Source organism: Triticum dicoccoides, chromosome 7B, assembly GCF_002162155.2.
Source record: "Triticum dicoccoides isolate Atlit2015 ecotype Zavitan chromosome 7B, WEW_v2.0, whole genome shotgun sequence".
Taxonomy (NCBI): Eukaryota; Viridiplantae; Streptophyta; class Magnoliopsida; order Poales; family Poaceae; genus Triticum; species Triticum dicoccoides.
Window position 1 is genome coordinate 378,595,787 of NC_041393.1, and position 14,633 is coordinate 378,610,419.

The 14,633-nt window shown below is 46.7% G+C and overlaps 1 protein-coding gene across 1 annotated transcript; it reads right to left on the reverse strand.

Annotated features, from left to right (window-relative positions):
* Window positions 1-2,281: 2,281 nt before the first annotated feature.
* LOC119338382 (mitogen-activated protein kinase 2) lies at window positions 2,282-5,510 on the reverse strand. The gene is made up of 6 exons (XM_037610695.1): window positions 5,060-5,510; window positions 4,582-4,711; window positions 4,059-4,196; window positions 3,630-3,962; window positions 3,049-3,232; window positions 2,282-2,842 (listed from the first exon to the last, which is right to left on the reverse strand). Exons 1-6 carry the CDS (start codon window positions 5,245-5,247, stop codon window positions 2,670-2,672), a joined length of 1,146 nt encoding a protein of 381 aa, XP_037466592.1. The 5' UTR covers window positions 5,248-5,510; the 3' UTR covers window positions 2,282-2,669.
* Window positions 5,511-14,633: the final 9,123 nt, after the last annotated feature.

The following is a 14,633-nucleotide window of genomic DNA, read 5'->3' on the forward strand; positions in this document are numbered from 1 at the left end:
TGCGAAGACCCTTGCTCATTTTCCACTACATCCGGGCGCCGATGTAGCGCGCCACTAAGGATGCGACGACCCGATCCTCGCTCACTTGCCACCGTATCCAGATCAAGATACGGCGCGCCACTTGGGGGGTGACGGCCCGGCCCTTGCCCATTTTCCACCACACTCGGGTTCCGATGTGGCGCGTCGCTGAGAGGGTTACGCCCCAACGAAAATCTTTTGGGTTTCATCTCCATAAGAGTGGCTGAGTTTTTACGTTGGCTCGCCAAGCCTATCACAACCCTCCTCCTTTACCCGGGCTTGGGACCGGCTATGTTGAGACAACATAGGCGGAGTTCAAAGGCAGACGATAACAAGGAAATAAATCCCTAGCCACTCGTCACTTTTTCCTGGCGAGGAGAGAGGGGGATGAGATGCGGGTGGGTGTGTGGGGAGAGAGATTCTCCAAATGGAGACGAGTATATAACATAGTTGTAGTTTTTTTGGTAATTGCGGTGCCACTGTAGATCATATCTATGGGGAATAGTTGCAATTCTAGTGGAGGGAGGGGGAAGAACCTGTGGATGTGCTTTCTGCTTTATAATGCAATTAAGAGAAGAGCTTCTCTCAAGCCTAGGGTAGAAGTTTGTTGTTTATTTGCACTTGTTCTTCTAGGGGCCTAGAGCCGAAGCTCAAGACCAAACTAACAGGCACCTATACTGGTAGAGTAGCTACTAAGCCCTCCTCTCCTTGAGTGCATGCACGAGTTCACGACCAATGGTCCTAAGCTACTCTGAGAGCAAAAAAAGGGATCTTGATTGTGTCTAATCATACATCTACATCGATGCAGTCTTTGAATTAACAGTTTTAGGACCACAAGGATCTCGATTGTGTCATCTACCAAGTGGCCCAATGGACACAACGGTACACCCTAAACGCATCCATAATTTTTGTAACGGTTCATGCTATATTCATGCCATATATGCATCTATCATTTTTCTAGATTAACATAATAATGAAGTGTCAGAGTACTAGTCACTGGTTTGGCTTAACAGAAAATGAGTTTTTTTACAAAGATATGAAAAATCAGGAAAAAACATGGAGACGATTTTTAGCGAGGCAACACGGTGGGAAGACCAACAAGTGGGAGGCCCCAGGGGTCCACATGCTTGGATTCTAGGGTGCGTGTGGGGCCCGCCTAACTCTATCTCGCCACCTCTTCTTCCCGGTAACTTATATCTCGCCCCCTCGCTATTTTTCCGCCGCCGCCTCAACACGTTCCGAGGTGGTCTAATCTGACCCTGTTCTACCACTCTGTCGAAGGGGAGAATAGTTGTGTTGGACCTCTCCATCGACCCTTGTTGCATGACGATGCAAGAGTATTAGTCAATACTAGGGGCTAAGATTTGTAAGTAGTAGCTACATGTCATCTCTCTCTCTCTCTCTCTCTGTCTCTCTCTCATGAGCTGCCGAACACGATTTTGACCTTGGGCATTATTAATGCAGGTAAACTATATGATGTATCTCTGATTATGAATTTCTTTATCTTGGATTGAATCTTATTCATATTGTGTATTGAACTTTGAGAACCATGAGATCATATGGCGATTGTTTAGTAAATTGTTTTGGGAGACACCTCAGGTGACAATGGCGTGCCCATTAGATCTAGATTAGAAAGACATTGGGTGTGACTTTTTACCATGTTTATGGGGTCTCATCCTATTTTCATCCAATAAAGCAAGAAATTTGGATGTGATCCTTTAGCACATTTTGTGAGGTTATATCATATATGTTAATGAAGTTATTAATGTTGCGAGTTGCCACTAGTGAACAATTAAAACCTCATTTTGTACACTTCTATTTTCCTAGTTTTATTTATTCCAAAAATACAAAAATACTTATATCATTCAAATTATCAATCTCTTGGTCAAACTAGTGCAACTGCACAATTGACAATGGCGTGCCCATTAGATCTAGATTAGAAAGACATTGGGTGTGACTTTTTACCATGTTTATGGGGTCTCATCCTATTTTCATCCAATAAAGCAAGAAATTTGGATGTGATCCTTTACCACATTTTGTGAGGTTATATCATATATGTTAATGAAGTTATTAATGTTGCGAGTTGCCACTAGTGAACAATTAAAACCTCATTTTGTACACTTCTATTTTCCTAGTTTTATTTATTCCAAAAATACAAAAATACTTATATCATTCAAATTATCAATCTCTTGGTCAAACTAGTGCAACTGCACAATCGACAACTTTCTTAGGTGTATCCGGGACACAATAGACTACATGTATATTGATTGCAGGGTTTAGAACACAATAATAATAAGTAACATCTGTTGGATGGTGAACAACACTGACGACCGGAGAGTGGCCGGAAGCTGTAATACCATAGTCCATAACTCAGGTCTTGTTAAGCATACAACAAAAAGGGGGTAGATACAACCTGACATGATACAGATAATGGCCCCACTTTTTTTGGCTAACAAATTATTGATCAAGCGTTCATGTTTCCTAAATTTCCAGGTTTTCGAAGTCATGGTGTCATCAACAAAGCCGTATGACAAGATGCTGAGACGTGATCACTCATTACTCTGTACATCGTGCTGTCAGCTCATGTATTTTCCCACGGAGCTGATAGATTTGCCATTTGAAATTGCTTCTTTTTCTACATTGGGAACTTTTCAGTGAATTGGTTCCGGGTTGAACTTGAGAGCCTCCCTCCAAATGAGTTCTTTGATATCTTCCTCAGTAAATGATGGCTGCTCGAAGTCGAAGCTGAAAGGCGCTGGGCAGACAGGTTCATCATTTATCTCATGAAGGGATGCTAAATAAGGATGGCATAGAGCCTCATCAACTGCGAAGCCACCAAGAAAATAAGTAAAGGTTATACTTCCAAGAGAAAGTTCCTCGTAATATTTCTTACATTAACGGTTTAATTATCGTAAGAAGTGTCATTTCAACTTGGTTTTAATGATTCACACACGATTCTGAAATGATGGTTCACATTATTAAATTTGTCATTTTGCAATTAAGCAAGATCACGCTATGCTGCAAGATTACCAGTAATCCTCTTGCTCGGATCAAATACGAGCATCCTCTCAAGCAAATCCATGGCGCCAGTGGACATACTGGGGAACCGTGAACCAAAATGCTGTTTCGGGTATTGAGGAAGAGACCTCACGTATCTGCGGGCATTATCACTTCGAAGAAACCCAAGGCTCGTGTCATCTGGTGAGCCTATCAGCTTTGGATCAAGAATGAATCAGGATTACAAACAGCGTCAAGAAGATTCATTAGACATTTCCATTTAGTAGAACAAGAGATGTTAGTGCATCTAGAATAATCACATGCTTGGACCAAAACATTAGTCTGAATGAAGGCATATGCATGAAGTATCATGCTACACCAGATACCAGTGTAAGCTTCAACCTATGTGGTGTACTTGTGCTAATTGAGTTAGTAATCCAAGAGATATAAGCATGGAAAAATCATAGCAGTTGGAACCTATGCTAAATCAGAACTGACAATCATAGTGTCAGACTCCGAGGCAAAAAGAGAGCAGGAGAATATACAAAAAGAAGAAAAAAGAAACAGAAGGGAAAAAACAAAATCTTGACTCGTGTAGTAGTGAGTGGCCATACCTCAGTAATTAGCCTCAGCTGATGAACATAATCTTTTCCAGGAAACAGTGGCTCCCTCATAGCAATCTCACCGAGGATGCAACCCACTGACCAGATATCAATTGCTGCAGTATACTCCGAGCAGTTGAGCAGGAGCTCCGGCGCCCTGTACCACCGAGTAACAACATACTCCATCATGAAGTCAGTCTCAGTGGTGGTCCTAGCCAAGCCAAAATCTCCAATCTTGAGTTCACACTTGGCATTGAGCAGCAGGTTGCTCGGCCTGAGGTCCCGGTGCAAGACCTTTGCTGAATGCACATACTTCAATCCTCGGAGCACTTGGTAGAGAAAATACTGCATCATGAAAATGTTAAGGTGAAAGGAAAGCTGACCAATTGTGGAATGTTTGGGCTGATGCTGATGGGATGATGGAAAGAACAATGTACATACCTGACAGTGATCATCTGTGAGTGGCTGGTTTGATCTTAGAAGGTGGTGAAGATCAGTGTCCATCAGTTCGTAGACAATGTAAACATCGTTGAAGTTCTCCCGCCTTGTTGGGCGTATGATGTCCTTTATTGAAATCACCTGCCAAAAGTCAGATTTTGTCATGATCATACCACCAAATTCAGGGTCACACCATATATATTTTCGACATCATAAGTGGAGATAATCAACATCACGCGGACTTATGTTGCAAGATAGTTAAAAGTTTAAACACAGTAGAGGTAGGGAACTTCAACTTTTGTCACACATGTCATCTGTATAGTAACTAAATAATGACAGGCGATTCTGGCTTTGAAAGAGAATCACCAGAATTTCCGGCAGATCTCCTCAGGACGGCTTACCTTTGCTATAAACTACAGAGTTAATCATGGTCAAATAGAAATCACAAAACATTTCAGATATGAGCATGTGACCCACAGAGGTTTATCACAAGAAGGCACATGAGAGAGAAGGAAAGATGGCTCACATTCTCATGATTCATGTGGCGAAGCAGCTTTACTTCTCGCAAAGTGCGTTTGGCATCGATCTGGTTGTCAAACGCATTACCAATCTTCTTGATAGCGACCTCCTCACGAGTCTGTGCATTTACAGCAGCACTGAAGAAGAAGATCACAGAAAAGAATTTGTCACCAGAGGCTCAAAATCAACTAGAAACAGCTCTTGTTTCCTTTTAGTATTGAGAAGCTATTTTTTCTGTTAAATATAGCCATATACCATAACAATTACTGTAACTAGTACTGGTCCATTAGAGAAAGCTTTTACGGTTTAATACTATATATACGCTAGGCTATGGTAATTTGTAGCTTTAATCAAGACCCACTTTCAGTCGTATATGCTATAGCGAACTTGCAACAGGATCGCAGTCAGCTGATCGAGCAAAGCAATCCATATTATGAGGTAACTGAGGAATATACGCGAGCAGATGCAGCGCATGACGTACGTACCAGATGATGCCGCAGGCGCCGCGGCCGACAGGTCGGATGGGCGGGACGTACTTAGCAGAGACCTCAAAGAGGTTCCCGTAGACGTTGTACTGCACGTACCTGCCGCCGTGGGTGAGCGTGCCCTTGATCTGCGCCTCGCCGCCGAGGCCTCCTCCTCCTGCCCCGGCGCCTCCACCCTCCATGCGCATCGACCCGCACGCCTGAGCGCGAACACCTTGATCGAGGAGCTAGCCAAGAAAGAAAGAACCGCGCGCCGCGTGGAGGATGAGAGAGAGAGAGATTGCTAGCTTGGTTGGATGGACGAGGGAGGAGATAAGAGCGTTGGGGAAAAGGGGAAAAAGGAGGAGAGGAAGCTTTTTGGAGGGAAAATGCCCGTGATCCGGCGAGGAGTTGGTTGGCTTGCTGCTCCGGACTATTCCCGCCTCCCTTTTCTCGCCCCCCTCCCCTTGAGCCTTCACTTCTCTTTCCTTCCCTTCCCTTGTGCATGGCAGCAGCCTGCTTTGCTTCTTTCTTGCATACAGTACTACCTGGTTTTCTTTCTTCTCGGCTATAGTGGTCGCTGTCCTTTGATTTCTTTTGTTGTAGTAGCTCTTTTTGCCCGGCTGATATGACATTTCTGTGACACCTGGCTGATCTTACCTGCGGAACCTAGCCCATGGAATTCATTTTATTTTTTGAAATTACGTTAAGTATGCAAAGTTACCGTCGAGGCACCCTCGCGCCGCCACCCAGGGCGACGCTAGGGGACCTAACTCCTCGCACCGCCAGCCTTCCCACTAGGCAGATCGTTGCCGCCGGCACTGGCCGCGGTGGTGGCGGCGCCCGACGCCTAAAGGGCTAGGGCAGGAGGGAAGCGATGGATCTCCCATCAGGCGGTTGGGGCACCTCGTGCGGGGTCTTCGCGCGGTAGCCATGGCGGCGTCATGGCTGTGCGGCGAATCCAGGGCTGGCGAGGTCCTCCGGTGGGATTCTCCGCTATGCGATTGGCGGCGGCGATGGCCGTGGATCTGGCGTCCCAGCCAGATCCGTTGTGGTTCGGCTATGGCCGGCTGGCGGCGCGTGATGGGGCCGGGGTAGGGCGGCCGGAGGTCCTCAACCGGCTTTTCGATGGCACCATACGTCTTCATGGCGAGGTTCCGCTCGGTTCCAGCCAGCCGTGAGATCAGGACGACATGGCTTTCGGTGAAAATCGCGCCCGACTGCGGTCTTGGCGGACGATGGCAGCGTCGTGGACGTCGTTCCCTTCTTGAGGCATCGTCGTTCCAGGTCACGTCAACCTGATCGGGAAGTTCCGGGGGAAACCCTAGATCTGGGTCTACCAAATCGGACGATGACGACGCTTTCGGTATCGTTCTCCCTCCCGGGGGCATCATTTTGGAGCAAGTGCTGGTTGGTGGGGATAAGAGGAGGAGTGGTGATTTATCTTGCCCATTGATGACGGCGGATCTCGGCGGCGTGGCGTAGTGGAGACTCGGTGGCTGATGCGCGGAGATGGACTCGCATAGGAGGGTGACGCTGTCTGGCATCGTGGTGGCGTCGGCGGCAGCTAGACCGGGCAAGATAGATGCAGTAGTATAGCTCTGAAGATGGATTGGTGGCAGGTGGCTGCGGCGGCCTCATACCCGGCATGCGTCCTGGTTGAGGAGCACGCCGGACTGGTGGGTTCCCATACCCTGCAGGCGTCCTGGTTGGGACCTCGGGTCTTAGATGTTAGGTTTGGCTGCGAGGTCTGTTTGGTATTAGGCCCGGACTATCAGCGTCCCTTCATCAACTAGATAGGAGTAGCGACAGATGTTGCTTAGACGGTGGCTTTAGTCTTACTGTTGTATGACTTTGTAAGGTCCCGTGTTAATAATTAATAAAAATGGTTGTATGCATCGTCCAGATGCAGAGGCCGGGGGTCTTCCTCCTTATCTAAAAGAAGTATGCAAAGTTAGGTTGTTTTTGTAAATTTCCATGCATGGTTGATCTTCGGTTATAGGAAGAAAACCTGTCGGTGAAACTTAAATTTGATTACAACATTATTTGCGGTAAATATATGAAGTTAAGTGAATTCTCAGTTTCCTGCAGGTGGTCATTCGTTGGTTACCGCCATGAGTAATATTTATGTATGTTGAATAGATGTGATATAGTGGATTCCGTGTTGATATGTCACTTTAGACACATGGTCACTCACATTTGAAATCCGACTATGAAATCTGAATATGCTTATGTTAATTTTATCGAGAAGCAGGGTGTATCGTCTGTCTGCCTCTGCATTCATTCATGTGCTCAACCACCTTTATTGTAGAGGTTCTTTAGGGCTCATTTGGATGGCGCCATGGCCAGCCACACCAAATCGAGGCGAGTCAAATAATTGGCAATCGAATTCGCCGTTGCTGATTCGCTCTGGAGTTGGCGTAAAAAGTGAACTACGGTCAAAATTTTGTCGTTGGTTAGAAAATTTGGCATCCAACCAAACAGACACTCATGATTTGGGTCAACACTTATATTTTGGTAAGGCGTGTGTCGGTTGCCATCCAAACAGCCCCATAGTTCATGTCATAAGTTCTGACTAAATTCCATAGTGATATATGGTTTCCCGACTGGTTCAGTCTACCTGGAGTCGCTCTCGGAGAATACCCTCCAAATTCGTGTCAGGACTAGAACAGAGAGTATGGCCTTCGGCCCCCAAGCGGTTCGGTGTCCAGTTGGTGGCTCATTGGAGGCGCACCACAACTGCAATTCACTCGGGTGTATCTCGGTGGTTGTGGATCCTTGAAGGTGAACCAAAAACCTTTTAGACTGTAGTGCTTCGGTCCCGAATTAATGGAGGACAGAAAAGTGGCCCACTAGAGGTACACTATATTTGTTTCTTATTTGGCTCTATCCAAATGGCAACGAGCCACTGGGGGTCAATCACGGAAGCAGTAAGTCAAACAAGTGACCGCGTCAGCCGTTTCGCTCACACGAGTCGGGCCAGGCTGTCACCATTGTTTGCTCCTTGTATGTTGTGTCGCGCACGCAAGCCGGGCACGCACGGTCAACCGACTCAACATGCGACAGTCGGGTGGTTGGAGAGGGCCATCCGGCAAGGGGTCGCGGCAGTGAGTTAGTCGCCCACGAGGGCCATTTGGCCTGGAGCCGCAACAATGAGTTAGCGGCCCACAAGGGCCATTCAGCCAGGGGTTGCGATGGCGGGATGTTGGCTGGCCAACACCTCCACACATCTGAATGCAGCCCCAAGGGTTGTTCGGTCTTTTTCTTAAGGCAGATATGTTTTCCTATAAGTCCGTTGTTTTATGCCGCACGTCGGTCACCACACACATTGGCCTACCTCTCACATCGCTTCGTAGCTCATGCTCTGGAGCGCTCTTTTCCCGTTCCCATCATGACGGTCGAACACGTCCCCAATCTCTCCCTTCCCGCACGCTTCCAGCCTCTGCCTTCAAGCATGGATGTGCAACCTCCTCTGTTCTATGGCGTCTAAAAGCGTGTAGTTCAACGTCTGTCGATGTGTCGTGTCTATCTTAGGTGGGTAGCTCCTTTCTTCCATTGTTCGTGGACATGTTCTCTTCTGTTTGGCATCTTTTTCCTTTCATCGTGCCACCGCAAGACACACGGTTTCTCTGTTCATCTTTGTTGTCTATTTGGCAACGAGTTTTAAATGGCGGCGATGGTTTTGGCCGTGGCACGTTTCTTGTCGCTGCAATAGTTCGATGGGGGTTTATATAGGTGCTAGCCTTAATGGTGATGGGCTTTAGCTTCGGGGTTGCATTGACTTTAATGGTATGAACCGATACGGTGATGGGATTTGGCCTTGGGGTTGCTCTAATGCGTTGGTTGCCAGTTTGTTGGTTCATCGTGTCGTGATGGTTGTCCATGGTGAATCAAATTGGCCGAGCGTTGAAGTTTAAGCATCTCGCCAGTTCAAAACAATTTAGTCGTGCTAATTTGTCCACAACAATGGCTAATGCTTGTTCCCATTTACGTTTGGTGTGGTCGACGTTAAAGGGATGGTGAAAGTTGGTCCATGTTGACTTGTGAAGGTGTGATGTTCATGGCTGCTGATGGGAACGATGTTGTTGTTTGGCTTCTTTCTGTTAGGGCCTACCCAATTACTACATAGTGTTTAGTGTTGTCCTATTGCATCATGTCCCATCGTTGTGTCTGACTAGAGGTGTTGCAGTCTTCGGGTATGTCCACCATGCCAGGCGCTCATTAGGTTGGTTTGTAGCCGCCGCATCCAAGGAGAAATTCACGTTGCCCGGGCTAGTTGGCTGGTGCAAACACGACATGGAGAGCCATGTAGATCATTATCCATCTCATTGCAAGGTAGGGGCCACGACACCGGGTGGCCAGCTGATGGCTCAAGAATTTACGATGTTTTTCATAGTGATTTCCATTTGGTTTCATTGGATTTTCGTTATTCTTCAGAGATTTCTAATGCTAATCCAATAAAAGAGAGGAAAATCTACTTTGTACTTTGGATGGAAGAAAATATCATATTTGGAAGGAAACGAAAGGAGATTGCTGCAAAGCTAATTGGAGCAACTTCCTGAAGAGAGCATCATCAACAGTTGCACCAGAGTGAAAGATGGCGTTCAATACGACCGCACGCGCCCGTTTGAGCGGTCATTTGGAGTGCCCACAGCCCCTCCTCATCTATACAAGCAACTTTCATGAAGGTACCACGAGGGGAGGAGAACCCTAGCCATCGCCACACCATCCAGAATAGGAGAAGAGAGGATCCGGAGAACTCAAGAAGATCATTGTAGTTTTTGGTCCTTCCATCTCCGTCATCATCATCATCACCTCCTTCACTATTGTAAGAGGGATTGGAATTTGTAATCTCTACTCCATTCATCTGAGATATGGTTTTCATGGTTTTTCTCTCTGTTGTGATTGATTCCCCTCTTATGACGTGTGAGTAATTCCCATAGGTGTGGGAGATGTAGGTAAGTGGTAAGATTGATATGTGCCTATCCTATATTTCATCATTTGAATTCATAGTAGTATGATCTATTTAGTATGTCGTTATACTGTGGTGAACTCTATGCATGTTGTCCAATTTAAGGGCCCAGGCAACATGATCTCAAGATCTACACAGGTAACACATATTGTTTAGGAACTCTGTGACCTCTGAGGTGACAGGTGGAGATATCTGTGAGAACCAAAGACAATATGAGATAACGGTGATCCATTGAACTTAATGCTTGGTTCTAGTTTTATGGCCTTAACTATGGAAACGACTACTCTCTGGCAACGAAGAAGCGGGACCATGGAATGAAATGTAACCCCTAATGGAGGAGTTTCATGACTCTAGGGAGAACCGCCTATGGAAAGTTTATATCAAATACTATGAGTACAATACAAGATAATTGGTATTGCCATCGCACTGGCACAATTCATATATTCTTGGCATGAGCTACAATCTCTCCGCACCCAATCTCTTCATTTCAGGAAACAACATTCACATTTTAAGCTCTTGTTATTTACTTTTATTAGTTACTTAGTAGACACCTTTAAATCCTCCTTTTACTAGCATATTTAGGTTATCGTTTTCCCAGGACAGTACAATATTTGTAGAAGCTCAAGCAGTACTTCACACAAGAACTATGACACCTTGTGTGTGACAGAAAAGCCTCCATAAATACTCTTCGGACTCCAAATCGTCAGTTAGTACATCGTTCTGCCTCGAAAAAATAATCATGGTAAACAATCGCGGATATACCCTTGGTTTGATTTTTCGGCCCATTTCAGGTCTTGTCTGCTATGTTTAAGTCATTCTTTGCACTTACCTTGCATTTTAGTGCATATAAAGTCAAAAACCCTACTACAACTACATGTGGGTGTTTTAGTTAGGCTATACTTAGGCTACTCATAGTACAGAGTGTCATATACTAGTATCATGCATATATATATATGATGCCAGTGTATGATACTACCTTTAACTATATATACTGCATAGTATAATATATAGAGTAGTATCATAGATGGTCATATTTACTGGCATGCATGACACAAATTAGCATCGCATTTAATATGATACGACATCTACCTATATGTTATTATAACCCTCTCTATCTTCTTTAATTATTCTTTGCCACATCAGCATACTTGCTATTTTCGAGTGCATGATATCATCGGCTATGATACTGTGACGCCCCCGGTTCAATCATACACTAATCATGCACGCAAATGTGTACGATCAAGATCAGGGACTCACGGGAAGATATCATAACACAACTCTAAAAGTAAAATAAGTCATAGAAGCATCATATTACAAGCCAGGGGCCTCGAGGGCTCGAATATAAGTGCTCGAACATAAACGAGTCAGTGGAAGCAACAATATCTGAGTACAGACATAAGTTAAACAAGTTGCCATAAGATGGCTAGCACAAACTGGGATACAAATTGAAAGAGGCACATGCCTCCTGCCTGGGATCCTTCTAACTACTCCTGGTCGTCGTTAACGACCGCACATAGTAGTAAGAGTCGCCGTCGACGATGGCGTCAGGATCCTGGGCTCCAACGTCTGGTTGCGGCATCCGAGAAGAAAGGAAAGAGGGGGGAAAAGAGGGAGCAAAACAACCGTGATTACTCATCCAAAGTACTCGCAAGCAAAGTTTTACACTACCTATGCATGGGTATATGTGTAAACAGGAAATATCGATGGACTGAACTGCAGAATGCCAGAATAAAAGGGGGTATAGCTAGTCCTATCTGTGACGCCCCCGATTCAATCGTACACTAATCATGCACGCAAATGTGTACGATCAAGATCAGGGACTCACGGGAAGATATCACAACACAACTCTACAAATAAAATAAGTCATACAAGCATCATAATACAAGCCAGGGGCCTCGAGGGCTCGAATACAAGTGCTCGATCATAGACGAGTCAGCGGAAGCAACAATATCTGAGTACAGACATAAGTTAAACAAGTTTGCCTTAAGAAGGCTAGCACAAACTGGGATACAGATCGAAAGAGGCGCAGGCCTCCTGCCTGGGATCCTCCTAAACTACTCCTGGACGTCGTCGTCAGCCTGCACGTAGTAGTAGGCACCTCCAATGTAGTAGTCGTCATCGACGCTGGCTCCTGGCTCCTGGACTCCAGCATCTGGTTGCGACAACCAGAAAGAAATGAAAGGGGAAAAAGGGGGGAGAAAGCAACCGTGAGTACTCATCCAAAGTACTCGCAAGCAAGGAACTACACTACATATGCATGGGTATATGTGTAAGGAGGCCATATCAGTGGACTGAACTGCAGAATGCCAGAATAAGAGGGGGATAGCTAATCCTGTCGAAGACTACGCTCCTGGCAGCCTCCGTCTCGCAGCATGTAGAAGAGAGTAGATTGACGTCCTCCAAGTAGCATCTCCAAGTAGCATCTCCAAGTAGCATCGCATAGCATAAACCTACCCGGCGATCCTCTCCTCGTAACCCTGTGGAAAAGCGATCACCGGGTTGTCTGTGCAACTTGGAAGGGTGTGTTTTATTAAGTATCCGGTTCTAGTTGTCATAAGGTCAAGGTACAACTCCAAGTCGTCCTGTTACCGAAGATCACGGCTATTCGAATAGATTAACTTCCCTGCAGGGGTGCACCACATAACCCAACACGCTTGATCCCATTTGGCCGGACACACTTTCCTGGGTCATGCCCGACCGCGGAAGATCAACACGTCGCAGCCCCACCTAGGCACAACAGAGAGGCCAGCACGCCGGTCTAAACCTAAGCGCGCAGGGGTCTGGGCCCATCGCCCTGAGCACACCTGCACGTTGCGTGGGCGGCCGGAAGCAGACCTAGCCTAGCAGGCGTTCCAGTCCAATCCGGCGCGCGCCGCTCCGTCGCTGACGTCTGAAGTGCTTCGGCTGATACCACGACGTCGGGATACCCATAACTACTCCCGCGTAGATGGTTAGTGTGTATAGGCTCGTAGCCGACTCAGATCAAATACCAAGATCTCGTTAAGCGTGTTAAGTATCCGCGAATGCCGAACAGGGCCAGGCCCACCTGTCTCCTAGGTGGTCTCAACCTGCCCTGCCGCTCCGCCACAAAGTAACAGTCGGGGGCCGTCGGGAACCCAGGCCCACCTCTACCGGGATGGAGCCACCTGTCCTTTCAGCCCCCTCATCAGAATCACTTGCGGGTACTCATCGAGCTGACCCGACTTTAGTCACCATCTGTATAGTATGTATGTATGTATGTATGTATAGTATATACCCGTGATCACCTCCCGAGTGATCACGACCCAATAGTATAGCAAGGCAGACTGACAAGAATGTAGGGCCAATGATGATAAACTAGCATCCTATACTAAGCATTTAGGATTGCAGGTAAGGTATCAATGACTGTAGCAACAATGACAGGCTATGCATCAGAATAGGATTAACGGAAAGCGGTAACATGCTACACTACTCTAATGTAAGCAGTATAGAGTAGAATAGGCGATATCTGGTGATCAGGGGGGGGGCTTGCCTGGTTGCTCTGGCAAGAGAGAGAGGGGTCGTCGGTGATGTAGTCGACCACAGGGGCATCAGCATCGTCACGGGGTCTACCGGAGAGAAGAGGGGGGGAGAAACAGTAAATACATAGCAATCAAGTGCATAACAGGACAACAAGCAGAGCTAGACGTGTTCTAACGCGGTAGTAGGTGATACCGACGAAGGGGGAAAGCATCCGGGAAAGTGTTTCCGGTGTTTCATGTTTTCGGACAGATGAACCGGAGTGGGAAAGTTGCGTGTTTGATATGTTAGGGGTGTGTGGTGGACGAACGGGCTGCGTATCCGGAATCGTCTCATCGTTCTGAGCAACTTTCATGTTGAAAATATTTTAATCCGAGTTACGGATTAAAAGATATGATTTTCTAAAGATTTTATTAATTTCTGGAATTTAATTAATTAATTAATTAATTCGAAAAATGAATTTATGACGTCAGCATGATGTCATGCTGACGTCAGCAGTCAACAGGGTTGACTTGGTCAACCTGACAGGTGGGTCCCGTTCGTTGGTGACTGTTAACTAATTATCTTAGTTAAGTTTAATTAACAGTAGTTAATTAGGTTAATTAGTCATTAGGTTTAATTAATCAAGATTAATTAAATTAATTATTTACTTAATTAATTAATTATTTAATTAATTTTATTCATTATTATTTTTATTAATTATATTTATCTAAATTCCTTTTCCCTTTTTCTTTTTTTTCTTTTAATAAAACGTTATGGGGGCGGGCCCCTGTGGTCAGTGGCCCATGGGGCCTTGCGGGCGTTGGGTGCATGGTGCGGTCGCCACCCGCTAACGGGCGAACCCGGGCGGCCGCCGCAGGCGCGCGCGCCAGCACCGGCGAGGCGGGTTGGGCGCCGGCTGCAGGCGAGAGGGGAGGCGGGCCACGGCAGGGCGTGGCCGGCGGGCGCAACAGCGGCCACGGCGCCGGACCGGGAAGGCGCGGGCGAGGCCACGGTGAGCGCGGGAGGGGCGTCCAGGGGCGCGGTCGAGGGGAGCGTGGCGAGCGCGCAACGGGCGGCGCCGGAGCGCGGGTGAGCAGGGGGGCCACGGCGGCGTGCTCGGGCGTCGACGGGGTGATGCAGAGC

What these genes read in the sequence shown, in the direction of transcription:
- LOC119338382 (XM_037610695.1), bottom strand. Translation starts at nt 5,247, where the DNA reads ATGCGCATGGAGGGTGGAGGCGCCGGGGCAGGAGGAGGAGGCCTCGGC. An exon ending in GCCACATGAATCATGAGAAT is followed by an intron (nt 4,197 to 4,581) that starts GTGAGCCATCTT and finishes GACTTTTGGCAG; the next exon opens with GTGATTTCAATAAAGGACAT. An exon ending in TCACAGATGATCACTGTCAG is followed by an intron (nt 3,963 to 4,058) that starts GTATGTACATTG and finishes TTCATGATGCAG; the next exon opens with TATTTTCTCTACCAAGTGCT.